At 48.7% G+C, this 27,382-nt stretch overlaps 1 protein-coding gene across 2 annotated transcripts in view; it reads right to left on the bottom strand.

Moving 5' to 3' along the window:
- The window catches only part of LOC119977893, a 164,686-nt gene that overhangs the window by 38,111 nt on the left and 99,193 nt on the right, over positions 1 to 27,382 (bottom strand). For both annotated transcript variants that reach the window (XM_038819181.1, XM_038819180.1), the window contains exon 5: positions 20,038 to 20,204. In XM_038819181.1, coding sequence (XP_038675109.1) covers positions 20,038 to 20,204 — 167 coding nt within the window. The remainder of the gene's footprint in view (positions 1 to 20,037; positions 20,205 to 27,382) is intronic.

Below are 27,382 nucleotides of genomic sequence, written 5' to 3'. Positions count from 1 at the left end.
TGTAGCTCGTAGTCCTGCTCGAGGCAATGCCCTTTTCGATCAGGTACTGACACAGCTCGTCGCTCATAAAGGATGAATCCCTCGGCAGCACGGTGGCGCAGTGGGTTAGCCCTGATGCCTCACGGCGCCGAGGTCCCAGGTTCGATCCCGGCTCTGAGTCACTGTCTGTGTGGAGTTTGCACATTCTCCCCGTGTCTGCGTGGGTTTCACCCCCACAACCCAAAGATGTGCAGGGTAGGTGGATTGGCCACGCTAAATTGCCCGTTAATTGGAAAAAAAAATAATTGGGTACTCTAAAAATTAATTTAAAAAAACAAAAAAAACAAAAACAAAAAACAAACAAATAAATAAATAAAGGACGAATCCCTGTCGCTGTGTACGTAGCTGGGGAAACCAAACAGGGTGAAGATACTATGCAGGGCCCTAATGACTGTGTGGGAGGTCACATCGGGTCACGGGATAGCAAAGGGAAAACGAGAGAACTCGTCGATGACGTTCAGGAAGTACACATTCCGATTAGTCGAGGGGAGTGGCCCTTTGAAATCGATAGCGAGGCGTTCAAAGGGCCGAGAAGCCTTGACCAGGTGGGCCCTGTCTGGTCTATAGAGGTGCGGTTTGCACTCCGCACAGATCGGGCAGTCCCTGGTGATGTCTTTCACCTCCTCTGCGGAGAAAGGTAGATTTCGGGCTTTGACATAGTGGGCGAGCCGGGTGGCAGACGTCATCGTGAATAGCTTTCAGGCGGTCGTCTTGCGTGCTGGCACACGTGCCGCGGGACAGGACATCTGGGGGCTCGTTGAGCTTGCCCGGTCGGTACATAATATCGTACTTGTAGGTGGAGAGTTCAATCCTCCACCGTAAGATCTTATCATTTTTGATCTTGCCCCTTTGAGGGTTGTCGAACATAAAGGCAACCGATCTTTGGTCAGTGATGAGGGTGAACCTCGTACCTGCGAGGTAGTGCCTCCAGTGACGTATCGCTTCCACGATGGCTTGTGCTTCCTTTTCGACCGAAGAGTGTCGAAGTTCCGAAGCGGAGAGGGTTCGGGAGAAAAAGGCGACTGGTCTCCCAGCCTGATTTAGTGTGGCTGCGAGAGCGACCTCTGCGGCATCGCTCTCTACCTGAAAAGGGACGGATGCATCCACCGCCCGCATGGCCGCTTTGGCGATGTCCTCCTTGATGCAGGTGAAGGCCTGGCGAGCCTCATCTGATAGAGGAAAGAGTGTGGCCTTAAATAGTGGGCGGGCTTTGTCCGCATATTGAGGGACCCACTGGGCATAATACATAATACGAGAAGAATCCCAGGCACCTTTTGAGGGCCCTGGGACAATGAGGGAGAGGGAGTTCTAAGAGGGGGAACATACGGTCCGGGTCAGGGCCCAGGACTCCGTTCTCCACGACAAAGCCGAGGATGGCTAGCCTGGTCGTGCGGAAAACGCATTTCTCCATGTTATACGTGAGGTTGAGTTTCTGGGCAGTCTGGAGAAAACGATCGAGGTTAGCGTTGTGGTCCTGCTGGTCGTGGCCGCAGATGGTGACGTTATCCAGGTACGGAAACGTGGCCCGCAGCCCGTACTGGTTCACCATTTGGTCCATTGCTTGTTGGAACACCGAGACCCCATTAGTGATGCCAAAGGGAATCCGGAGGAAGTGGAAGAGGCGGCCGTCGGCCTCAAACGCCGTGAAGTGGCGGTCCTCCGGGCAGATTGGGAGCTGATGGTATGCAGACTTCAGATCCACTGTGGAAAAGACTTTATAGTGGGCGATCTGATTCACCATGTCTGCAATTCTGGGGAGGGGATACGCATCAAGGAGCATGAACCGATTAATGGTCTGGCTATAGTCCACTACCATTCGGGATTTTTCCCCAGTCTTGACGACCATCACCTGAGCTCTCCAGTGACTGTTACTGGCCTCTATTGATCCCCTCACATAGGAGCCTATGGATCTCGGTTCTGATAAATACCCTGTTCTGCAGGCTGTATTGCCTGCTGCAAGTGGCTTTGGGTTTGCAGTCCGGCGTGAGATTGGCAAAGAGTGGAGGGGCGTCGATTTTTAGGGTGGCGAGGCTGCAAATGGTGAGTGGGGGCAAGGGCCCGCCGAAGCTGAGTGTGAGGCTTTTGAGGTTGCACTGGAAATCGAGTCCCAGTAGGAGTGGGGCGCAGAGTTCAGGGAGCACATACAGCTGGAAGTTCGAGTAGCTAGTGCCCTGGATGGTTAGGGTTGCGACGGTGCGCCCTTGGAGGTGAACAGAGTGGGAACCCGAAGCGAGGGAGATCATTTGCCGTGCAGGGAAAATAGGGAGTGAACAGTTCTGGGTGGACGAAGCTCTCGCTGCTCCCGGGGTCGAAGAGGCACGGTGTCCTGTACCCGTTGATTTCAACGGTCATCATGGAGTTGCGGAGGTGCTTTGGACGCGACTGGTCCAGTGTCACTGCGCTGAGTTGCGGGTAGTCGGTGGCTCGATCAGCTGTGCTGGAGTGGCCCGGTGATGACTGCCCTCTGAGTTCGTAATCTTCTAGTCGAATTTCTGAGTTGGAAGAAGATGGCCGCCCCTGTGGATCACACGTGGCGGGCGGCGAGGAAGATGGCGCCCAAGATGGCGGCCCCCATGAGTCGCACGTGGCCGGCCGCGTGGAGGGGGGTTGCCAAGATGAGTGGCCCCCATGAGTCGCACGTGTTATTTGGGGGCGGAGTTGGAGTACAGGCCGCAGCATTTCGGGGCCTGCGGGCCTATGGATTCTGGAAATGGGTGCTCTGGGCTGCGGGGGAGTTAGAAGAGGAGGCCTGTTTCGCCAGGCAGACCCGGGCGTAGTGTCCCTTGCGACCGCAGCTGCTGCAGGTCGCATTACGGGCCGGGCAGTACTGCCGTGGGTGCTGGGGCTGCCCGCAAAAGTGGCACACTGGGGCTGCGTGATGGCTGGGTGGCCGCGTGGCACAGGCCTGGGGCAGTCGCTGGTCAGGGGCCCAGGATGGGGTCGCTTGGTCCGCGGGGAATGAGGTGAGGCTGCGGAATGAGACCTCCATAGTGGTAGCTAGTTCTACCGTGTCCTCTAAGTTCTGGGCCCTTTTTTCTAACAACCGCTGGCGCACATAATTCGATCTGAGGCCTGCCACGTACACATCCCTAACGGCAAGTTCCACGTGCTGTTCGGCTGATACCGCCTGATAATCACAGTCCCGAGCTAAAATCTTTAACTCCCGCAGGAATTCTTCTAACGACTCCGTGGGGCGCTGGCGGCGGGTCGTAAAAATATGGCGCGCGTAGACCTCATTGATGGGCCTCACGTACATTCCATCTAGCATAGCTAGGGCCCCCGTATACGAGTTGGTACTATTTAGTTGAGAAGATATACGGTGGCTCACCCTTGCGTGCAGTAGACTGAGTTTCTGCTCCTCTGTAGTTTCTGGAGTACTTGATTCAGCCAGGTAGGCCTTAAAACATCTGAGCCAGTGCTGGAAGATTTCTCTTGCCTCTGCAGCCTGAAGGTCGAGTTCTAGTCGGTCAGGTTTGAGGGCTGATTCCATAGTTGTCTCTTGAGTTGTTTCTTCGATTTCTTCTTATCGATTTCTTCTTGTTTCCTAAGATCATTAAATTGATGTGACCATCAATTCACACGACACATAGTTAGAAGTGAACAGTGATTTTAATGATCTTACAACGGAGCCTGCCTGCGACGAGATGAACTGGCAGGCAGGCTCAGACTGTCAGGCTTTATATTTCCGGTTAGTGCGAGGAGTCATGGGCGGAGCCATGGGCGGAGCCAAGGGTAGAGCCCAGTACAAACTCCTCATCTCCCCCTAGGGGCAGAGCCGCGCAACTGCTCATATACCGAGCTTACCCAGACACAGTACATCATATATAATAACAGTGTGAATAACACGGACTGTGATTCACCACACTCAAAACATATTAACATGGTTGGCCGGGCTACCCCCACACCGCCCACATCTGTCCTCCACCTCCTCGAAGAACCTGCTCATCTGGGCTACCATCATGTGGGTCCTGTGGACTACCTTGAACTGGATCAAGTTAAGTCTAGCACAAGACGAGGATGCATTTACTCTTTTCAAGGCTTTTTCCACAGTTCAATTTCCAGCTCCCCTCCTAACTCCTCTTTCCACTTCCTCTTCACCTCCCTGATAGGGGCCCCTTCCCACTCTATCAATTCCCTGTATATCTCCGAAACCTTCCTTTCCCCAGCCCCTGTTTTTGACAGCACCTTATCCTGAGTCCCCTCAGGGGGAGGCGAGAAAAGCTTGGAACCTGCCTCCACACAAAGTCCAGCATTTGAAAGTACCGGAACCCGTTCCCACCCGGCAAATCAAACTCCTCCTCTCATGCCTCCAAGGTCGGAAAGCCCTCCTGGGTCAATAGATCCCCAAACCTCTCAATCCCTGCCTGCTGCCATATCTTAAAGCCCCCATCCAGCCCCCTCCCCCCCACCCCCACCCCCCCCCCCCCCCCCCCCCCCAGGGCAAACCGGTGATTGTCAGATCGGTGACCACACTGACACCCCTCCAGTCTCATATGCTGCCTCCATTGCCCCCACACCCTTAGGGCTGCCACCACCACAGGGTTTGTAGAATATCGTGCTGGCGAGAACGGCAGGGACGCCATCAGTAAAGCTTCCAAACTCGTACCCTGGCAGGATGCCGCCTCCATTCGCTCCCAGACTGACCCCTCCCCCACTACCCACTTCCTGACCATCGATATGGTGCCCACCCAGTAATAGTTAATAAAGCTCGGGAGAGCCAAGCACCCCCTCTCCGCGGATCCATTCCAGGAGTGCCCTCTTTACTCTTGAGCTTTATCCCGCCCATACAAACCCCGAAATCGCCGTGTTCATACTTCTAAAAAAAGTCTTTGGGACAAAAATCGGGAGACATTGAAAAAAGGAAAGCAGCCTCAGAAGGACCGTCATGTTCACCATCTGAACCCTCCTCGCCAGCGTCAGTGGGAGTATGTCCCATTTGTGGAAATGCCTTCTCATTTGATCCACTGCTTTGCCCAAATTTAACTTATGAATCTGCCCCCAATCCTTAGCCACTTAAATCCCCAGATATCTAAAAGTCTTCCCAACCACTTTAAAAGGTAACTCCTTCAGTCTCCTTTACTGCCCTCGTGCCTGGATCATGAACATCTCGCTCTTTCCCATATTTAACTTATAACCTGAAAATCGCCCAAATTCCCCTAATACCTCCATGATTTTGGTCATCCGACCACCAGTTCTGTGACATAAAGCAGCAAATCATCTGCATAGAGAGAGACGCTGTGTTCCATTTCCACCACACCCCCCCCCCCCCCCCCCCCCCCCCCCCCCACCTCACTATACCCACCAGGCATTCGCTCCTCTCAGGGCCATTGCTAAGGGCTTTATGGCCAGGGCAAACAGTAATGGGGAGAGTGGGCATCCCTTCCTTGTCCCCCGACATAGACTAAAGTATTCCGACCGAACTCAGTTAGTTCTTACGTTTGCCACCGGAGCCCTTTACAACAACCGGACCCACTCCACAAATCCCTGCCCAAACCCAAACCTGTCTAAAATATCCCATAGGTACTTCCACTCCACTCGGTTGAAAGCCTTCTCCGCGTCCATGGCAACTACCACCTCAACCTCGCGCCCCTCCACTAGCATCATTATAACATTGAGAAGCCGTCTAATATTGGATGTCAGGTGCCTGCCCTTTACAAATCCCATCTGATCCTCCCCAATTATCTCCGGGACACAATCCTCTATTCGAGTGGCCAGGATCTTTGCCAATAATTTAGCATCTACATTCAAAAGGGACATTGGCCTGTACAATCCACAGCTCTCCAGATCCTTGTCTCACTTCAGGATGAGAGAAATTAATCCTTGTGATAACGTTCGGGGGAGTACTCCCAGCTCCTTGGACTCGTTTAAAGCCTGAACCAAAAGCGGCCCCAGTAACTCAGAAAACGTCTCATAAAATTCCACTGGGAATCCACCAGGTCCCGGGGCTTTACCCAATTGCATTGCCCCCAATCCATCTATCACCTCCCCAAGCCCAATTGGGCCCCCCAGGACTTCCACCAGTTCCTCCTCTACCTTCGGAAACTCTAGCCTCCCCAGGAATTGATTCATGCCCCCTCCCCAATCGGGGGTTCCGACTCATATAACCGACTAGAAAATTCACAGAACAAGTCATTCACCGCCCCCGGGTCCGTCACTATCTTCCCCCTCATATCCTTTATTTTCCCTAGTTCTCTCGCCGACTCCTATTTCCCCAGCTGATGTGCCAGCATCCTGCGAGCTTTCTCCCCATGTTCATATATAGTACCTTTTACCCTCCTCAGCCAACCCTCAGCCTTACCTATGGAAAGGAGCCCAAACTTCATTTGAAGTCTCTGATGTTCCTTCAGGAGCTCCTCATTTGGAGACTCTGAATATCTCCTGTCCACCTGTAAGATTTCTCCCACCAACCTGTGCAGCTCCGACCGTACAGTTTTATCCTTGTGGGCTCGAATCAAAATACATTCCCCTCTAATAACCGCTTTCAATGCCTCCCACACCACCCCAGCCACAGTCTCTCCCGTGTCGTTGATCTTTATGTACCCCCGAATGGCCTCCCTCACTCGCTCACAGATCTCCTCATCCGCTATCAGCCCTGTATCTAGTCTCCACTGTGGGTGCTGGGACATTCCCGTGTCTGCCGTAGGTCTATCCAATGTGGTGCGTGATCCAAACCCACAATTGCTGAGTACTCAGTGTCCTCAACCCCTGCTAAAAGTGTTTTATCTAACACAAAGAAATCTATCCTAGAGTATGCCTTATGTACATGGGAGTAGAATGAATATTCCCTGCTCCTTGGCTTCTCAAATCTCCACAGATCCACCTCTCCCATGCGCTCAATGAACCCCTGCAGTTCCTTCGCCATTGCTGATAGTTTCCCCGACTTAGAACTCAACCTGTCCAACCTCGGCTCCAGGACCGTATAAAGGTCACCCCCCATGATCAGCCGGTGCGAGTCAAGGTCTGGGATCTTTCCCAGCACCTTCCTGACAAATGCGACATCATCCCAGTTTGGGGCATATATATTCACCAGCACCACTGCCATTCCCTCCAGCTTCCCGCTAAGCATAATAAATCTGCCTCCTGGGTCTACCTCTATCCTCCCCACCTCGAATGCCACCCTTATGTTAATCAGGATAGCCACCTCTCTTGTTTAAAGTCCAGTCCCGAATGAAATACTTGCCCGACCCATCCCTTCTTTAATTTAGTTTGGTCTCCCAGCTTCAAGTGTGTCTTCTGTAACATGGCTATTTCCGCTTTTAACTGTCTCAGGTGTGCAAGCACACGGGCTCGCTTGACCGGCCCGTTCAGTCCACGAACATGCCACGTAACCAGTCTGGTCGGCGGAGGGCGGAGGGGGGGAAGGGGCTCTTGCCCCTTCCCTTGTCGAACAGCCATTACCATTCCTAGGCCAGATCTTAGCCCATGCTCTGCACCTGACTTGTTATGCCCCTCGGCAGCGACCGCCATCTGATCTCCACCTCCAGCCTCCTAGCTGTCCCTTACCCATCAGCCACCCTCCTTAACCCCTTCCCTCCCCACTCCATCACTCCTATGCTCTCCCCGCACTTTGCTCCCGTGAACCAGCTATCCAGCTAGCCGAGAAGCCCTCGCCCCCCGGCGCCAAGAAACCTGTCATCTGCCAGATCCTATCGCCCCTAAACTTAACACAAGCACTCAACACAGTAACAACAATCCCAAAAAACAAACAAAGAAACCATCCCCCAACGCGCAGGCAAAAAGGCCAACCCCTCTCCCTTTAACCAAATCTTATCAGTCCCATTACCTTCAAACTGAATCAAACACATTAGAAGAAGCTTCAAGCAGCTTAAACAAAATTATGCATGCAAGAACTCAACCATCTTTTTTACAAAAAACCCGTCGCAACGTGAAAGTTTCTTCCTCTGTAATCCAGTACATTGAGCAATAAATCGAAATCAAATAACACAAGAAAAATTATTTTCTTCCCGAGCATCGCAACTTAACTCACAGAATTGAAAGACTGAAATTTTAAACAAGACAAAACACAGAACTATTCTTCTCTCCCCCCGCTTTTTCCCTTCCCCCAAACTCAGTCCACCACAGTTTGGATTTTGAAATCCTTAAGTCAGGTTGTTGTCTTTCATGAAAGCCGCCACATCTTCCGGCGAGCTAAAGTACAGCTCCCGGTTCTCGTACGTCACCCAAACATGGGCCGGGTATAGCAGTCCAAATTTTATGTCTTTCGCATATAGAGCCACCTTAACTTTGTGAAACTTGCCCTCTTCTTTGCGAGTTCTGCTCCCCAGTCTTGGTACACTCGGATCTCCGATTCTTCCCATATGCACCCCTTCATAATGCACTCCTTGTCGAGGAATCGATGTAGCCTCACCACCATCTCACGGGGGCTCACAACCCTGGGGCTTACGCATGAGTACCCTATGTGCCCGGTCCACCTCTAGCGACCTGTCAAACACATTAGCCCCGATCATTGTCTCCAACATCTTCCCCACATACGTACCAGCATCTGATCCCTCCTTTCCTTCTGGCAGACCACGATTAGGATATTCTGCCTGCGAGACCGGTTCTCCAGGTCTTCCACCTTTTCCAGCAGCCGCTTCTGGTTGTCCTGTAGAATGCTAATTTCCAAAACCATCGCAGTGGACTCCTCCTCTCGTTCAGTCGCCAGCTCCTGCAACTTTTGAAATTCCTGTCCCTGGGTCATCATTTTCTCCTCCACCGGTCAACCACCTCCTTAATCGAGGCTATCGCCTGGGTCATGTCTTCTGCACACTCCTTACGATGCCGGGCGAACTTCTCATCCAGGAACTCAACCCATTGCTCCATCGTCCATTGAGCTGGCCTCTCATTGCCATTGCACTCGATGACCTCTGAGCCTTGCTTTCACTCATCTTTTGGTTTCTTTTTTTTCGACTCTTATTTGAACACAATTCCATAAATTGGGGGTCACCTCCTTCTTCTCTCACTTTTATCAACTTAGGTTAAGAAATTTCCCGAAAAATCCAGCTTAAAAGCCGTTGAAAGACCATTAAGGGGGAGAGCTGCTAAATGTGCGACTGTTCACCCCATGGCCGTCTCCGGAAGTCCTGATCTGCAAATTTGGCTACAGTACATTTGCTTTCTTCCTCCAAGTCATTAATGTATATTTAAATGGTTACATTGCCAGCGCTGATCCCTGTGAACCCCACTGGATACAGGTCGTCAACCTGAAAAAGAAGCCCTTTATCCACTTGCTCTTTCCTGCCCATTAGCTAATTCTCTATCCATGCCAATATTCTCAGCTGGAATGGTGGTGTTTTACGCCAGAAAAAATGGCATAAAACGTCCACCGATCCTCTGGTTTGCTGGGGGGCTAGCATGCCGGCAGTGTAGAGCACCCAACTCCAGCTGCCAATACGGCCCGGAGAGCTACCGGGTCCGTGGCTGTGCATGTGCACGGCGGCGGCATGCAGCGGCCGCGCCGTGCTACATGGCGGAGGTTGCTCGCGCCCCTGGACCGCGGTAGAGTGCCCCTCCTTTGGCCAGCTCACGCTCTCTGTACCACCCTCCCACAGGGACCCAGCCCCGATAAAGTTTCCCCCTGCTCGCGGATCGGCCCAACCTGGACTGACGAGGCACTGGACTGAGTCCGCAGCCACCATGCCGAGTTCCCGATGGATGAGACCCGACACGACCGCTGCCGCCGTAAACGTGGCCGTGACGGAGCATCGGGGGCCAGGCCTCAGGCAATGTCCCGAGGCCGTCGGTACATGCCGCGGCGTACTCAGAGAGTAAGGTGCTTTGGAGGGGGCGGAGCATCACGAAAGCGGCACCCTCCCCCTCCCCGATTCGGACGGGAACTCTGATTCTCTGGTTGATCGGCAAATGCTATTTTGGCGTTAGCGACCGGAGAATCCAGCCCATGGGCCTTCTCTGTAACTATGACTGAACCTTTTGTGAGGTACCTAGTCGAAAACCTTCTGGATGTCCAAATGCAACACATCTACTGGTCAGACTTTCTGACTAATGATTTCCCTTTCATGAAGCTTGCTGTAACTGTTTGATTAGATTATGAATTTTCAAATATGCTGCTATTACTTGATAATTGATTGAATATTTTTACAACAATAGGACTGGAATTCACCGTTTTGGAGACTAAGGCTGCAATTAAGCGACCCCATTGCACCCGGCATGGATCTGAGCATAACGGCGCCTGTCGGCCATTGCAGATCCACTGATGGTCGGAGACAGGTTAGGCTGGCACCCTGACACTCCCGCTGGCACTTCCTCGTACCTGGGTACTTTTGTACTGCCAGAATGCCACCCTGGCAGTGCCACCCAGGCACCCTGGCAGTGCTAGGGTACCCAGATGCCAGGTTGGCACTGTCCAGCGGTTGGGTCCGGGGGTGGGGGGCCTTGGCAGTTGAGGGGGTGTGAGGTGGTGTTCTCAGGGGCCTCCCCAAGGTTGGGGTGGTAAGTGGGGGACGATAAAAGTGGGGTGGGGTGCCTGAAACGGGGGGAATGGTTGGGCTGCCAGACAAAATGTCCCCCCACCAATCTATGAGGAGCCTTTCCTGCTGGTCAGATGAGCTCGTCAGCAGGAAATCCCTCTCAGTGCAGCCTGGGAAATCCTCTGAGACGAAAACAAATGGCAGAGTGCAGTTGAATAGCTGAATGTCTTACTGTGCTGCCGCTGTTCAGCGGACTTTACCTTCAGTGTGTCCCTCCCGGGACTGAATTGCGTGCAATTCACATTTCAGTTGGGGCGCTATTTGATAAGTGAGTCAGGACATGCAAATGGGTCAGAACTCTGCCAGCGTGAATTGAGAGCAATTCCCTGTCCAGCGGGCATTACAACTGCTGGGGCTGGAGTTAGTGCGAAAGAGCCTGACAGCTGGAGCTGCTTTGAAGTGCTCCACTTGCCGCACCTTCACTGCAGCCACAAAGATGGCTCACATATGTGCCCCCCCCCCCCCCCCCCCCCCCCCCCCCCCCCCAAGTTCATGAGTCCGAGGCTGACCCACAGCTCTATACCAGTGAGGAGGGGAGGGACACCCTCTTCCTCAGGGTGGGCAGCAGACTCAAGCTTTCCCTCCTGAACACCGCTGCCGGCCTCACCAGGCGGAGACATCTGGTGATTCGGAGGGGTGGGGGTCACTGGTGAGGCCTCTGCCCTGAGAGGGACAGTAAACCAGAGAGGGTTCAAAAGGCCACAGTGCAGGTGTCCTCTGGTTGGGGTGAGTTCTGTTGATCCCTTGCCTCCTCTGCAGTTGGACAGCACTTCTGAGGAATGCCAACACCTGGTGGGCCACTGAACCCCTGAGCTTGGTGACACCCATCCCTTTGATGAAGCAGCTGGCATATAAGGATGTCCAGAGACATGACCTGGGTGGGCTCCCAAATGACGAGCGGCCTTCTGAGCATTCACAGGACACAGAGAGCAGTCAGCAGCGTGAGAAGCCAGGAGCTTGTAAGTATCACATACTGTCGTAATGGCAGTCTGAACCAGCCACCCAATCCAGAGGGGGACACCCTGAGACCACAGACCTGGCACCAAGTCACTCCACACTTCCACCCCTGGTCAGAGCAGCCACCCCAGCCTGACAATTATTGCGCCTCTTTTGATGTTTCTTTAGCCTCCCGCTCCCCTCAACTAATATGGTGACCAGGCCCACTTGTAAAAACCTGCATTAATTCGTGTCTCCATAATCCGTGTTACGCTCCTCGTGCTCAATGCGGGAGTTCAGGGACGCGGCCGATTCCCCTGACTCCTTCATGTGTGGGAAGTGTGTCCAGCTGCAACTCTTGTTAGACCGCATGACGGCTCTGGAGCTGCGGATGGACTCACTTTGGAGCATCCGCGATGCTGAGGAGGTTGTGGGTTTAGTGAGTTGGTCACACCGCAGATTAGAATTGGTGATGGAGACAGGGAATGGGTGACCAAAAGGCAGAGAAAGAACAGGAAGGCAGTGCAGGTGTCCCTTGCATCATCTCCCTCCAAAACAGATATATGGTTTTGGATAATGTTGGGGGAGATGACTCATCAGGGGAAGGCAGTAGTAGCCAGGCTCATGGCACCATGGCTGGCTCTGCTGCACAGAAGGGCGGGAAAAAGGCTGGCAAGGCTATAGTCATAGGGGATTCAATCGTAAGGGGAGTAGACAGGTGTTTCTGTGGTCAAAAACAAGACTCCCAAATGGTATGTTGCCTCCAGGGTGCACAGGTCAGGGATGTCTCAGATCGGCTGCAGGACATACTGAAGGGGGAGGGTGAACAGCCAGTTGTCGTGGTGCATATAGGCACCAATGATATAGGTAAAAATGGGATGAGGTCCTACAATCAGAATTTAGGGAGTTAGGAGATAAGTTAAAAAGTAGGACCTCAAAGGTAGTAATCACAGGATTGCTATTAACCTGGTGTTGTAAGACTTCTTACATTTGGAAGAAAATAGACTTATCAGTGATAGGCAGCATGATTTTGTGCAGGGAAGGTCACGCCTTACAAACCTAATAGAATTCTTTGAGGAAGTGACAAAGTTAATTGATGAGGGAAGGGCTGTAGATGTCATTCACATGGACTTCAGTAAGGGGTTTGATAAAGTTTCCCCTGGCAGGTTGATGGAAAAAGTGAAGTCGCATGGGGTTCAGGGTGTACAAGCTAGATGGATAATGAACTGGCTGGGCAACAGGAGACAGAGAGTAATGGTGGAAGGGAGTGGCTCAAAATGGAGAAAGGTGACTAGTGGTGTTCCACAGGGATCTGTGCTCAGACCACTGTTGTTTATGATATACATAAATGATCTGGACGAAGGTATAGGTGGTCTGATTAGCAAGTTTGCAGCTGATACTAAGATTGGTGGAGTTGCAGATAGCGAGGGGGACTGTCAGAGAATACAGAAAAATATAGATAGATTGGAGAGTTGGGCAGAGAAATGCCAGATGGAGTTCAATCCAAGCAGACGTGAGGTGATGCATTTTGGAAGATCCAATTCAAGAGCGGCCTATACGGTCAATAGAAGAGTCTTGGGAAAATTGATGTACAGAGAGATCTGGGAGTTCAGGTCCATTGTACCGTGAAGGTGGCAACGCAGGTTGATAGAGTGGTCAAGAAGGCAGACAGCATGCTTGCCTTCATCGGACGGGGTATTGAGTACAAGAGTTGGCAGGCCATGTTACAGTTGTATAGGACTTTGGTTCGGCCACATTTGGAATACTGCGTGCAGTTCTGGTCGCCACATTACCAGAAGGCTGTGGATGCTTCAGAGAGGGTGCAGAGGAGGTTCACCAGGATGGTGCCTGGTATGGAGTGTGCTAGCTATGAAGAAAGGATGAGTAGATTAGGAGTGTTTTCGTTGGAAAGGTGGAGGTTGAGGGGGGACCTGATTGAGGTCGACAAAATTATGAGAGGTATGGACAGGGTGGATAGCAACAAGCTTTCTCCAAGAGTGGGGGTGTCAATTACAAGTGATCACGATTTCAAGGTGAGAGGGGGAAAGTTTAAGGGAGATGTGCGTGGAAAGTTCTTTACGCAGAGGGTGGTTGGTGCCTGGAACGCTTTGCCAGCGGAGGTGGTAGAGGCGGGCACGATAGCATCATTTAAGATGCATCTAGACAAATATATGAACGGGCGGGGAACAGAGGGAAGTAGATCCTTGGAAAATAGGTGACAGGTTTAGATAAAGGATCTGGATCGGCGCCGGCTGGGAGGGCTGGAGGGCCTGTTCCTGTGCTGTAATTTTCTTTGTTCTTTGTTCCAAGAATTCTGCCTAAGAGGGGCGGAGCATCGTGGAAGGGTGGAACTTGAAGGGTCCAGGCCATTAATTGAAATCCATGCTAATAATGGTTTTGCATGCATCTACCGATGTGCGGTGCAAACATCGATATTGTCGCCAGTGAGGGACTGATTCGCGCCAGGCGCACTCCTCAATTTTTCATTTTCATGCAATTCTCTGCCTGGTCATAATTTGCACTTCCACCGTCGCAAAGCAGATAATTGAGCCCAATGTTTTTGGCTAATCAGCCCATAGTTATCCGCTTTCTGTCTCCCTCCCATTTTTGAATAGGGATGTCACATTGACAGTTTTCCAATCATTCGATACTTCTCCAGAATTCAAGGATTTTTGGAAAAATACAATCAATGGATTCACTGTCGCTGTAGCTACTTCTTTTAGGTTCCTAGGATACAGCCATCAGGGCCAGAGGACTTAATTGCCTTTCGCCCCATTAACAATAAGTGCAAAACTACTAAAAATGACTGTATGCCAAGAAAACATTTTTTAAAAATCCAGTCCTCAGGGACAAAAGGTTCTCAAAATCTTTTAAGTTTGCTAGGGAAATAGGACTCAGTAATGTCTGGAGAAAATTAAATCTGCGCAAAGGAAAAAGAACTGCTTGGTTCATAGAGGTGGAGAACTCTTAAACTTGACAGTTCCACAATAGGGAATTATATAATACGTCCAATGGCTTGTGTTAAAGGAACATGGAGCCAAAAGTTATTAAAGTTCAATTTACACATTTTTATTTGGCCCATCGAGTCTGCATCGGCTCTTGGAAAGAGCACCCTACGTAAGCCCATACCTCCACCCTATCCCCACACCTCCACCCTATCCCTGTAATCCCACCTAACCTTTGTTGGACACTGAGGGCAATTTAGCATCGCCAATCCACCTAACCCTGCACATCTTTGGACTATGGGAGGAAACTGAAGCACCCGGAGGAAACCCACGCAAACACGAGGAAAACGTGCAGATTCCACATAGACAGTGGCTCAAGCCAGGAATCGAATCTGGGATCCTGGAGCTGTGAAGTAACTGTGCTAATGTCTGTGCTACCACCTATAGTGTGTGGAATGTGGAACTATAAGAATCCCAATATGAGTATTGACCAGTGAAGTTGGGCTTGCAGTAGACTGTGGTAGAGAAAACCTGGCATATTTCTTAGCTAGTATGTCAAGGAAGGGGAGTGCATTTGACTTCGCCAATTCAAAAGTGCATTTGAGCGTAGGATGGACCCCATTAAGACATCACAAGAAAATTATTACATGCTATTATGGATTTAAATATAGCAAACACACCATAGGGGCAGCACGGTGGCACAGTGGTTAGCACTGCTGTCTTATAGTGCCAGGTTCGCATCTGACCTCGGGTACCTAGCTGTGTGGAGTTTGCACACTTTCTCCCAGTATCTGCGTGAGTTTCCTCCAGGTCCTCGGGTTTCCTCTCACAGTACACAGTTGTTCACATTAGGCGAATTGTCCATGCTAAATTCAGCCTTAGTGTCCAGGGATGTGCAAGTTAGGTCGTCGGGCTTGGGGATAGGGTAGGGTGGGCAGGACAGTGGCCCTTGGTGGAGTGCTCTTTCGGAGGGTCGGTGCAGACTCAGAAGACTGATTGGCCTCCTTCTGCAGTGTAGGGATTCTATGATTCTATGATCCACATATCAGAAATATGCAAGGGGGAAGAGGTTAGGTGTCATTCCAATGAAGACAAGATTCTCAAAGAGCTTTGTAAATAGGACCCATGCCATTTGAAAGTGCTGAAATAAGGCAAACCTAGCTGCTAACACTGCTGCTATACAGTAGCATACCGCCGTCAACCAAAACGACATTCTGCCTATCACATAAATGAGTAATATGTTACCAAAGAGAAAAGGCTGGAAAATCTCAGCAGGTCTGGCAGCGTCTATAGAGAGAGAAAAGAGCTAATGTTTCGAGTCCAGGTGACCCTTGTCAAAGCTGAGTAATATGTTGTATGAATTTCAGTGACAGTAAACCATGATGTCCAAAAGACTGGTGGATCATTTCAAACAACATGTCCCTTCTACAGTTCAGAATGGGTAATGTATAGACCACACCCAACCAGTCTGTGCTTGCAAAACTCAAAACACAGTTTCCTACATTAAATGTGACTCCCCAATTGGACAACATTTGCTAAATAATCCTCAGTGTGCTAAAAAAATTACACTGACTCCCAATTTAAGATTGTGGGACAAGCCTGCAGTGTGGTACATTTGTGTGTACTGGAAGCTACACAGGGTCCTGCCCTTTGCAGACAGAATGTGTACACACATTGCGCCTGTTTCAGCTAAATAAAATAAGTGACAGCCTTTCGCTGGGAAATACCTTGACTAATCAGAGTTAAGCAGCCTGGTTTAAATTTTCAAACAATCCTTGGCAGTTAACTGTCAGTCACCATTCACTGTTTTATTCTCGAGTCGACCAATCAGAATCTACCTGCCAACAATCAGCACTCTCTCCTCATCCAGAGATGCTGGGATTGTTCTCCTTCAGGCAGAGAGGATAAGGGGAGTTTTAACAGAGGTTTAAAAAGCATGGATGATTACGATAGTGTAAATATGAAGAAGCTGTTCTTGCTGGCTGAAAGGCTGATAACCAGAGGATACAATTTAAGATAATGGGCAAAAGAGCAAAAGGTAAGATGAGAAAACTTTTACACATGATGTTATTATGAACTGGAATGGATTGTCTGAAAGGGTGAAAGAAGATTTGAGAGCAATTTTTGAAAGGAAATTGGAAAAATCCCTGAAAGGAAAAAAATGACAAGGCTTTGGGACAGAGGCAGGGGAGTGGGACTAATTGAAAAGCTCATCCAAAGAGCTTGCACAGGCACCAAGGCCAAATAATCACCTTTTGTGATTCTGATTAAAAAAGGATAAATTATTGAGCTTTTACAAAATATGAAAACTGGGAAACAGAGGGGCCATATATGAAAGACAAAAGACTGTATTCTCCATTTGGGAGGCTGTTCCCACCCAAACTGAATTGCATGCAATTTGATTTACTGCTGGGGTTGCCAATTTATCCGAAATTCAGGAGACACAAATAGGCCAGTACTCTGCCAAATCCCATGGAATCAATTCCCATCCCTGCTGGCATCATATTCGCTGGGGCTAGAATTCGTGTTAAAGAGCCTGATAAGCTGGAGCTGCTTATAAGCACCCCACTCACCACACACTCTCATCCAGCCAAGAATATAGCTCAGAGAAGACTTGCCCCTCCCCCCCAATTTGGAAGTCTGAAGTGGTCTCACTGCTCGAGGAATGGTTCCTCTGTCATTGAGGAGAGGAGGGACACCCTCTTCCCCAGGGTAGGCCGCAGATTCAAGCCCGCTCACTGGAACATCATCTGGGAGGAGATGGCAGAAGCACTCAGTGCTGCCAGCGTCATCCAGGAGGACCAGTGAGCAATACTGAAAGAAGATGAATGGTGTTATGGGCCAGGGTTTAGAGAACCCCAAAATGTATCCCGGAGTTCACCTGACCCACAACTTTTAATAGATTGTGGTATGTGGAGCACAAGACTCTCCACAGGTGTGGTACAGCAGAGATCGAAAAGTATTTTTTTAAGCAAAATAATGTTTATTCTATGAACTCAAGTTAACCTTTTTGAAACATAGTGAACATCTGAGCAACCATCAATTCAAATACAACCCCCAGAGAATACAACACTAAGTAATCCTTACTTTCCTTTCAACAGCCAGAAGACTTTTAAAAAAAAACCTTTTAACAGAAGTACATCAGGTTTAAATTCACTAATGAGAGCAGTTGGCACTCTGAATTCACCAAATGATCAAGAGATATTCTTTACATGGCAGAGAGAACAACATTACACCTTCTGTGGCTGACTGCAGCTCCAACACTGAAACAAAATGAAAAAAACACAGACACACCCAAGCTTTTCTCAATGTGAAACTAAAAGCTGACAGACAGCCCAGCTCCACCCACATTCTGACATCATGGCAGTAATAAACACCCATTTCTTAAAGGTACACCCACTACAGTTATTCTATTAAAAAACACCCATTTCTTCAGGTACACCCACTACAGTTATTCTATAAAAAGCACCTATTTCTTAAAAGTACTCTCACATGACAATGGCCTCCTTAGGCCAGGCATCCTGATCCATATTGAACGTGATGTACTGTGATGCCCAGGGGCAGGGGGCATCCATCACAGTGTGAATGCACCTGTGTGCAGACATCTGCAAGATTCCACACAGATACCTGTTGAAGCCCTGGAATAAGCCAGATGCAGAAAAGTTCAGGGCGACCATCACCTTGATGGTCACCGGAAGGGGGTGTCCTCCTCCATACCTCTGTGGTGCCAGGTACACCACAGGTGAATGGTGGGGATGGTCCATGCATGCTGCTAGTCACCTCCATGCTAAGAAGCTTGTATATGGTCTGGTCCTACAGCTGCAGGTGACTGAGGGAGGTGTTCATTTTCTAGAAGATCAGCTGCAGTGTGATGTGGGGCCTCGGTGTGACACACAAACGGTGAGAGATAACTGGTCAGGTTTCCTAGCCGGGGGCAGAATGAATGGGAGCTAGGGTGCAGTGGACAGCAGGGCTTGCAGTCAGCTCATCATCCTGAGGGGTGGGCTAGCTGATCATGTCACTGGTGAGGCCTCTACCTGGAGAGGGGTACTGGGCCAGGGAGGATGCTGAAGGCCATGGTGCAGGTGTCCTTTGGTTAGGATGACCTCTGCTAATCTCCTGCTTGCTCTGCATTGGGGCTGCACTTTGGAGGTTGCACTGAGGAGTGTCAACACCTGGTGGGCCAGCAATTGAGCATGGCCATGCCCATCCCTTTGATGATACTGCTGGGCTATGAGGACTTCCGGAGGGGCGGGCTGGGTGGGTTCCCACATGACCAGAAACTCTCTGAGCATTTACAGCATACAGTGAGCAGTCAGCAGTTGGAACAGCCAGGCGCCTGTAAGTTGCACCAAAGGGGTGCATTTAAATCACTGCAACATTGGCGATCTGAGACACCCAGATGCCAAGGGGGACACCCATGCATGGACCTGGTGGACAGCAGGAATTGGGATATTTCCTGGCTCAGAACATCTGCCTTGTGAAAAAAAGATCTTGAACAGTGGGATTTTTAATCTGGGCATGGAGGTATGGATGCATGCTTGGCTGAGGGCCCAGACTTCCATTAGTTCATTGAAAAACACAAGGGGAAACTTGACTGACAGTTTTATCTTCGATTTATTTTCTCAATTGCTCAGTATTTATTTATACCAGATAAAGAGATGTCAAGTGCTTATTGTTTCTGCTGTTGATACGTAAAACGTCTGGCTGATTGACAAATTCATAGGTTTGTAGTTGCAGAAGTGTTTTTAAAGTACAGTTTGAATGGCTGTTCTTCAATGCTTGCCATCAATACTATAGAGTTCATTTGTTTTGTAAAATGTATACTGGGTGAACGAGCATGGAAATGCTATGAGTTGGCATGGAGTGCATGAGGAGCCATTGGGGGTGGGTTGGGGCATCGGTTGGCATGGAGGTTATGAGAGGCCATTGGGGGAGGGGAATGGAGATATTGATTGTCATGGATGGAAATGGTAAATCATTTTGACGTTATCTTTCAACAAGCTCCCACATTATCAGCTACAGTTCATGACCGTTCTGAGGGCCCATGAAACACTCATCCTTTAAAACCTGCCCTACAACGCAATGAAAATTATGGGGAGCTAGGAGATTCCACTCGCAATGGAGCTAGCCTGGTCAGAAATGAAGGGTGCGGGCTGCCTATACTCCTCCAAAATTATCCAAAATTGGGGCTGCCGGGAATAGAGACAGGAAACTCTGACGAATTGTGTCATCCACCATTTTTAAAGGTCTGCAGACCTAACTCTGCAGAAATCTGGCCCTTTATGTCAACAGTAATCCATACTTTGGCTATGTTAGTATGACTACAGTTTTCAATATTCGATTGCATTATCTGATAACATCAGTGTAAATTGTCAACTGGCAAATAAATGCAAAATCCATCGAGAAACCAAGTCTGTCAACATTGAAATCTGACTTCTCTGAGTATTGCCTTTTTCACTCCTCCAGATATATAACTTAAGGTTTATGTATAATTATGCTGTAAGTACAATATCAAGCTGTCTTATAGTACTAGATCAATTCATCTATGTGTCCCAAACCCCTTTGATGTTCATCCAAGCCAAACTAAGCCAAAGCACGATTGTTCTTAGTAAAATGTAAATACGTACATTTATTTTTTTGTGAAGTAATCTCAATTTTCCAATGTGCTTCCTTCTGCCAGTGTTGATAGGATGCTACACACCTATATATGCCAGCATAATGTTCTTTCATGGGTCCCTTGAATTGGAGGCGATTTTTGACCAGTTCAATGCCTTCAGGAAGTGAGTCATTTTGTCTTGGAAAATAATAGATAATGATTCAAATTAGTTTAAATTAAACGATACTTTGCAAATATATATTTCAGATTCCGTTGCAAACTATTTGAGATAATATTGAATATATATATTTTGATTAATGCTACTGCTAGAAAAATGATTTGTTTTCAATCTTGTACATCTTATACGCTTGTGTTACAGAAATGTCTTGGGTTGAGGAGAGCACAAAGTAATTAAAAATAAGACCATCCATTCAGCACACATAGGTCTTCTATCCAGAGAGTCCCTTTAATGCCCAAATAATATTTAAATAATTCCACCCCATAATAAGTCTATTGCAGATGATCACTGTTTACGTGAAGAAGTACTTCCAGATAAATGTACCTGGTTATTTTTGTGCTGAAGCTAATTTAAAAATTGCTAATTTAATTTAATATAGCAATCCACGTTTGCTTTATCCATTACGTCAATTATGTAACCTCTGAGACACATCCTTTAAATCCAGGGGTTAGATTTTACACAGCAGGCAGACGCCCAGCATTGATTTCAGGTATGAGCCTATCACGGGCAGCATGGTAGCATTGTGGATAGCACAATTGCTTCACAGCTCCAGGGTCCCAGGTTTGATTCCGGCTTGGGTCTCTGTCTGTGCGGAGTCTGCACATCCTCCACGTGTGTGTGTGGGTTTCCTCCGGGTGCTCCGGTTTCCTCCCACAGTCCAAAGATGTGCAGTTTAGGTGGATTGGGCATGATAAATTATCCTTAGTGTCCAAAATTGACCTTCATGTTGGGTGGGGTTACTGGGTTATGGGGATAGGGTGGAGGTGTTGACCTTGGATAGGGTGCTCTTTCCAAGAGCCGGTGCAGACTCGATGGGCTGAATGGCCTCCTTCTGCACTGTAAATTCTATGTAAATTCTATGATAATCTATGATAATCTATGATAATCTATGATAATCTATGATAATCTATGATAATCTCCAATGTGCAAGTTCACCCTTTCTAAATTTCTCAGTTGACTGTCGTTTAAAAAGTATGAATCAGAACTTCAGTTAATCTGCAGGAAGAGGTCCTGCCTCATCCACCTGCCAGCCAGTCACAGCTTTGCACCTCCGCAGCACCAGCAGGTACAGTGCAGGGTCATGAGATGGTATCCAGCAATGGATCCGAACATTGAGGTAAACCTGAGAACACTCAAGGACTACACTAATGGGACCCCAGTGAGGAGGAGTGGGGGACATGTTGCAGAAGACATGGAAAGGAGGGTGGATGTGGAGAGGTAAAACTGTTGGGGGGCCTCTGATCAGCACAAGGAACCTAGGAAGAAGACACTTCTTTCAGAGTTAAACCTGCCGGACTGCATGTTGGGTGTTGACCTCTCCAACCATACGTTATATTGGAGCAATGGCCGGATTAGGCCCATCATAGAACAGTACAGCACAGAACAGGCCCTTCGGCCCTCAATGTTCGGCCCTCATGATCACCCTACTCAAACCCACATATCCACCCTATACCCGTAACCCAACAACCCCCCCCTTAACCTTACTTTTATTAGGACACAACGGGCAATTTAGCATGGCCAATCCACCTAACCCGCACATCTTTAGACTGTGGGAGGAAACCGGAGCACCCGGAGGAAACCCACGCACACAGGGGGAGGACGTGCAGACTCCACACAGACAGTGACCCAGCCGGGAATCGAACCTGGGACCCTGGAGCTGTGAAGCATTTATGCTAACCACCATGCTACCCTGCTGCCCCGCATTTGGCATTAAATATCCACTTAAGGACCACAGTTGAGCAACGGACAGGCAACCCACCAAAAGCCTCCAATAACAACTATAAAATGGTAGCAGGAGCAGTGTGACTGCCCTTGACATCAAGGCAGCATTTGACAGGGCATAGCATCAAGGAGCCTTAGCTAAACTTGAGTCAATGAGAATCAGGGGGAAAACTCGCCGTTGATTGGAATCAAACAAAGGAACATGGTTGTCGTGGTTGGCGGTCAATCATCTCAGCTCCAGGTCACCACTGCAGCAGTTGTGTCCTCAACCTAACTATCTTCAGCTGCTCCATCAACTACCTCCCTTCCACACAAAGTCCGAAGTGGGATGTTTGCAGATGACTGCACAATGTTCAGCACCATTCGCGACAGCTCAGATAATGAAGCAATCCATATCCAAATGCAGCAGGACCTCGGCATAATCCAGGCTTGGACTGACAAATGGCAATTTATATTCGCGCCACACAAGTGGCAGGCAATGACCATCTCCTACAAGTGAGGATCTAACTACCCACCCCTTAACATTCAATTACCATCGCTGAATCCCCCAGAATCAATATCCTGGTGTTACCATTGATCAGAAACTGAGCTGGACTAGTCATATTAATACTGTGGCTACCAGGGCACGTCAAAGGCAGTGAGTCCTACGGCAAGTAACTCACCTCCTGACACCCCCCTCCTCACCCACCCCGCCCCCTCCTCTCCCCCAAAGTCTCTCCACCATCCACAAGGCACAAGTGCAATGGAATATTCTCCAATTGGGTGGGTGCAGCTCCAACAGCACTCAAGAAGCTCAACAGCATCCAGGACAAAGCAGCCCGTTTGATTGTTCCCCCTTCCACAAACATTCAAAGCCTAAGGTTTCCCACGGTTGGCTATTGCAGAAAATACGGAGGCTGGGGATTGAGGGTGATTTAGAGATGTGGATCAGAAATTGGTTAGTTGAAAGAAGACAGAGAGTGATAGTTGATGGGAAATGTTCAGAATGGAGTTCAGTTACGAGTGGCGTACCACAAGGATCTGTTCTGGGGCCGTTGCTGTTTGTCATTTTTATAAATGACCTAGAGGAGGGCGCAGAAGGATGGGTGAGTAAATTTGCAGACAACACTAAAGTCGGTGGAGTTGTAGACAGTGCGGAAGGATGTTGCAGGTTACAGAGGGACATAGATAAGCTGCAGAGCTGGGCTGAGAGGTGGCAAATGGAGTTTAATGTGGAGAAGTGTGAGGTGATTCACTTTGGAAAGAATAACAGGAATGCGGAATATTTGGCTAATGGTAAAATTCTTGGTAGTGTGGATGAGCAGAGGGATCTCGGTGTCCATGTACATAGATCCCTGAAAGTTGCCACCCAGGTTGATAGGGTTGTGAAGAAGGCCTATGGTGTGTTGGCCTTTATTGGTAGAGGGATTGAGTTCCGGAGCCATGAGGTCATGTTGCAGTTGTACAAAACTCTAGTACGGCCGCATTTGGAGTATTGCGTACAGTTCTGGTCGTCTCATTATAGGAAGGACGTGGAAGCTTTGGAACGGGTGCAGAGGAGATTTACCAGGATGTTGCCTGGTATGGAGGGAAAATCTTATGAGCAAAGGCTGATGGACTTGAGGTTGTTTTCGTTAGAGAGAAGAAGGTTAAGAGGTGACTTAATAGAGGCATACAAAATGATCAGAGGGTTAGATAGGGTGGACAGCGAGAGCCTTCTCCCGCGGATGGAGGTGGCTAGCAAGAGGGGACATAGCCTTAAATTGAGGGGTAATAGATATAGGACAGAGGTCAGAGGTGGGTTTTTTACGCAAAGAGTGGTGAGGCCGTGGAATGCCCTACCTGCAACAGTAGTGAACTCGCCAACATTGAGGGCATTTAAAAATTTATTGGATAAGCATATGGATGATAAGGGCATAGTGTAGGTTAGATGGCCTTTAGATTTTTTCCATGTCGGTGCAACATCGAGGGCCGAAGGGCCTGTACTGCGCTGTATCGTTCTATGTTCTATGTACACCACCGATGAACAGTGCCAGCCATGTGTACCATCTACAAGATGCACTGAAGGAACTCACCAAGGTTTCTTAGACAGCACCTTCCAAACCCACGACCACTGCCATCTAGAAGGTCAAGAGTAGCAGATACATGGAAACACCACCAATTTCAGGTTCCCTTCCAAGTCATTCGCCGACCTGACTTTAAAACATATCACCGTTCCTTCACTGTTGCCGGGCCAACATCCTGGAACTCCCTCCCTAACAGCACAGTGGGTGTACCTACACATCAAGGACTGCAGCGTTGAAGAAGGCAACTCACCACCTCCTTCTGAAGGGCAACTAGGGATGGGCAATAAATGCTGGCCTAACCAGCGACACCCACACCCCGTAAATGAATTTTTTAAAAGGGTTAGTTAAACTCGTAGTGGGTATGTCACCGATGACATGGCACCCTAATTTCCTTATGGGTGGCCTTAAAACTCAGCCTCATGTTTCGCTAGCCTGAGAGACTTCATTCAATTTTGTTGCTGAGTTTGAAGATCATCAGTTCAAATCAGCACTTTCTAATTTTGAGTATGTAGGCTGTGTCACAGTTGAGTCAGGAAGAAATATATACATATAATATATAACATAGACTATATATGTATGTATCTTCATCAGTGGACGACTTTATGAAATAGCTTTTTATGTTTTTCCAAAGTGGACAGTTGCTGAGCTGACAAAATGGCTCCAACTGGTCACATGCTGACTTCTAGAGGTTTCTGAGCAGTTTCAGAGGAAACAAAAGCTAACAACTAAAATGCATTAGAATGTATAAACAGTCTAGTCAAGCCAACACAATGGCCCAGCAGACAGGCTGTTTGCAAGAGTCAGCTATGAATAAAGGCAACGGTTTGCAAGTCCGAGGGCAGAATTTTCTGAAGAGTGTGGCAATGGGCTGGAAAGGTGGTGTTGAAGCTGCCAACCCCAAGGCGGCTTTCTCTACCATATTGCTAATGGTCAAAGGTTGTTTCAGTGACTAGAAGCCTGTGTCCAGTGGTGTACCACAGGAATCGGTGATGGGTCCCATGCTGTTTGTAGAGTACATTAACAATCTACATGTGAATGTGGGAGGTATAATCAGTAAGTTCGCAGATGACATGAAAATTGGTGGTGTGGTAAATAGCAAAGAGGAAAGCCTTAGATTACATAGACGGTCTGGTCAGAAGTACAGACCAGTAGCAAATGGGATTTAACACAAGTGTGAGATGATTCATTTTGGGTGGACATGTAAGGCAAGGGAATATAGAATAAATGGCAGGATGCCAGGAAGTACAGAGAACTAGAAGACCTTGGAATGCATGTCCAAAGATCCTTGAAGGAAGCAGGACAGGTAGATATGAAATGAAAATAAATTATTGTCACAAGTAGGCTTCAAATGAAGATACTGTGAAAAGCCCCTAGTCGCCACATTCCGGCACCTGTTCAGGGAGACTGAAACGGGAATCGAACCTTGCTGCTGGTCTGCCTTGGTCTCCTTTCAAAGCCAGCGATTTAGCCCTGCACTAAACAGCCCCTGCCTGGTTAAGGAGGATATGTGGTTAAGGAGGCACATGGGATACTTGCCTTTATTAGTCGATACAGAGAGTAAAAGAGCAGGGAGGTTATGATGGAGCTGTATAAAATGCTCATTATGCCAGGGCAAGAATATTGTTTTTTTTTTAATTTAGAGTACCCAATTATTTCGCAATTAAGGGGCAATTTAGCATGGCTATTCCACCAACTCTGTATGTTACTCTCTATGTCTGAAGAAAGACTTCCAGTTAACACAAATACTTTATTCAATGGGTTTGTTCTGTTTCCAGAGCTTAAATAGATATAATACAGTCAAGAGGTATGATCAGTGAAGCTAAGGTAAACTGCCTATGCTGAGCTGTCTCTGTCTGCTGCTGCTCACTAGCTCCATGCTTCTCAAAGAGGTGGATCCTCCCTTGGGCTGGAGCCATCTCTGATGCTGCCCTCTTGTGATTCTGTGGCTGTTACATCTGTCTGTAGTCCCTGGTGTATGTGCAGATGTATGTACCGATGTACAGATCACTACATCTGTTTAGCTCACTGGGCTAAATTGCTGGCTTTGGAGGCAGACTAAGGCAAGCCAGCAGCACGGTTCGATTCCCGTAACAGCCTCCCCGAACAGGTGCCGGAATGTGGCGACTAGGGACTTTTCACAGTAACTTCATTAGAGCCTACTCGTGACAATAAGCAATTTTCTTTCATTTCATTTCATTTCATTTCACATCTCCCCCCTTTTTTTGGACATGTTTTCTAGACTGGCCTCAAGAAAACTGTACATAACAAGTGGTGAAAATATGCAAATCTGCACACTGTGAAAATGATAAAAATTATACAGAAACAATTAACTGTGTTGTGAGTCCATCGTGAGAAATGTCCATATTTGTCTTGTGCGTGTGTTGAAGTGTCATTACAAATCTAGCGGTCGGGTGCCTTACGGCTTTCGCTGGAGTGTCTTAACGGCGGTAGTAGGGATGATGGTTTGATGTCATCAAGAGTACTGTCTGGCATTGTGTGGCGAGGAACGTCCTGTGGACAAATAGACTCGTTCAAGTCCAGTGTGGGAAATACTGGCATTGTAGGTCGAATCTCTAATAGATCCCGGTGGTTACGGCGAAAAAGTACTCCCGCAGACGATTTGACAATGTAGACCGCGGTGCCTGATCACCGTAGCTGACTCAGACCATCCGCCTTCTGGGTCCCTGATTCTGATGGCGTCACGTATTGTCAGTGGCTTGAGTGGGATCGCATGTTGATCGTAGTATAGTATTTGTTTGGAGCATAGTGCCCGCATGTCGTCGAGAACCGGTGCGTTGCCGGGGTCTCGGAATTGCTTTGCCGATAGGGTTGTCCGGATGTCTCTGCCAAAGAGCATTTGCGCTGGCGATAGTCCTGAGCTCAATGGGGTTATTCGGTACGATAACAGAGCTAGGTTGATGTCGGAACGTGACTCGGCTGCTTTGCTGATGAGTCATTTAATGATGTGGACACCTTTTTCCACTGTTCCATTTGATTGCGGGTAGCTTTCTGTGTCGCACCGTTGTTTGACCTCGACTTTTTCCTGTGTTTGTGGTATTGATTCTGTATGTAGCACGGTAGCATGGTGGTTAGCATAAATGCTTCACAGCTCCAGGGTCCCAGGTTCGATTCCCAGCTGGGTCACTGTCTGTGTGGAGTCTGCACGTCCTCCCCCTGTGTGCGTGGGTTTCCTCCGGGTGCTCCGGTTTCCTTCCACAGTCCAAAGATGTGCGGGTTAGGTGGATTGGCCATGCTAAATTGCCCATAGTGTAAGGTTAATGGGGGGATTGTTGGGTTACGGGTATAGGGTGGATACGTGGGTTTGAGTAGGGTGATCATTGCTCGGCACAACATCGAGGGCCGAAGGGCCT

The sequence above is a fragment of the Scyliorhinus canicula genome, chromosome 14 (assembly GCF_902713615.1).
Source record: "Scyliorhinus canicula chromosome 14, sScyCan1.1, whole genome shotgun sequence".
NCBI classification, from domain to species: domain Eukaryota; kingdom Metazoa; phylum Chordata; class Chondrichthyes; order Carcharhiniformes; family Scyliorhinidae; genus Scyliorhinus; species Scyliorhinus canicula.
Note: the sequence above shows the minus strand (reverse complement) of the source record. Positions and strands in the feature narration are given on the sequence as shown.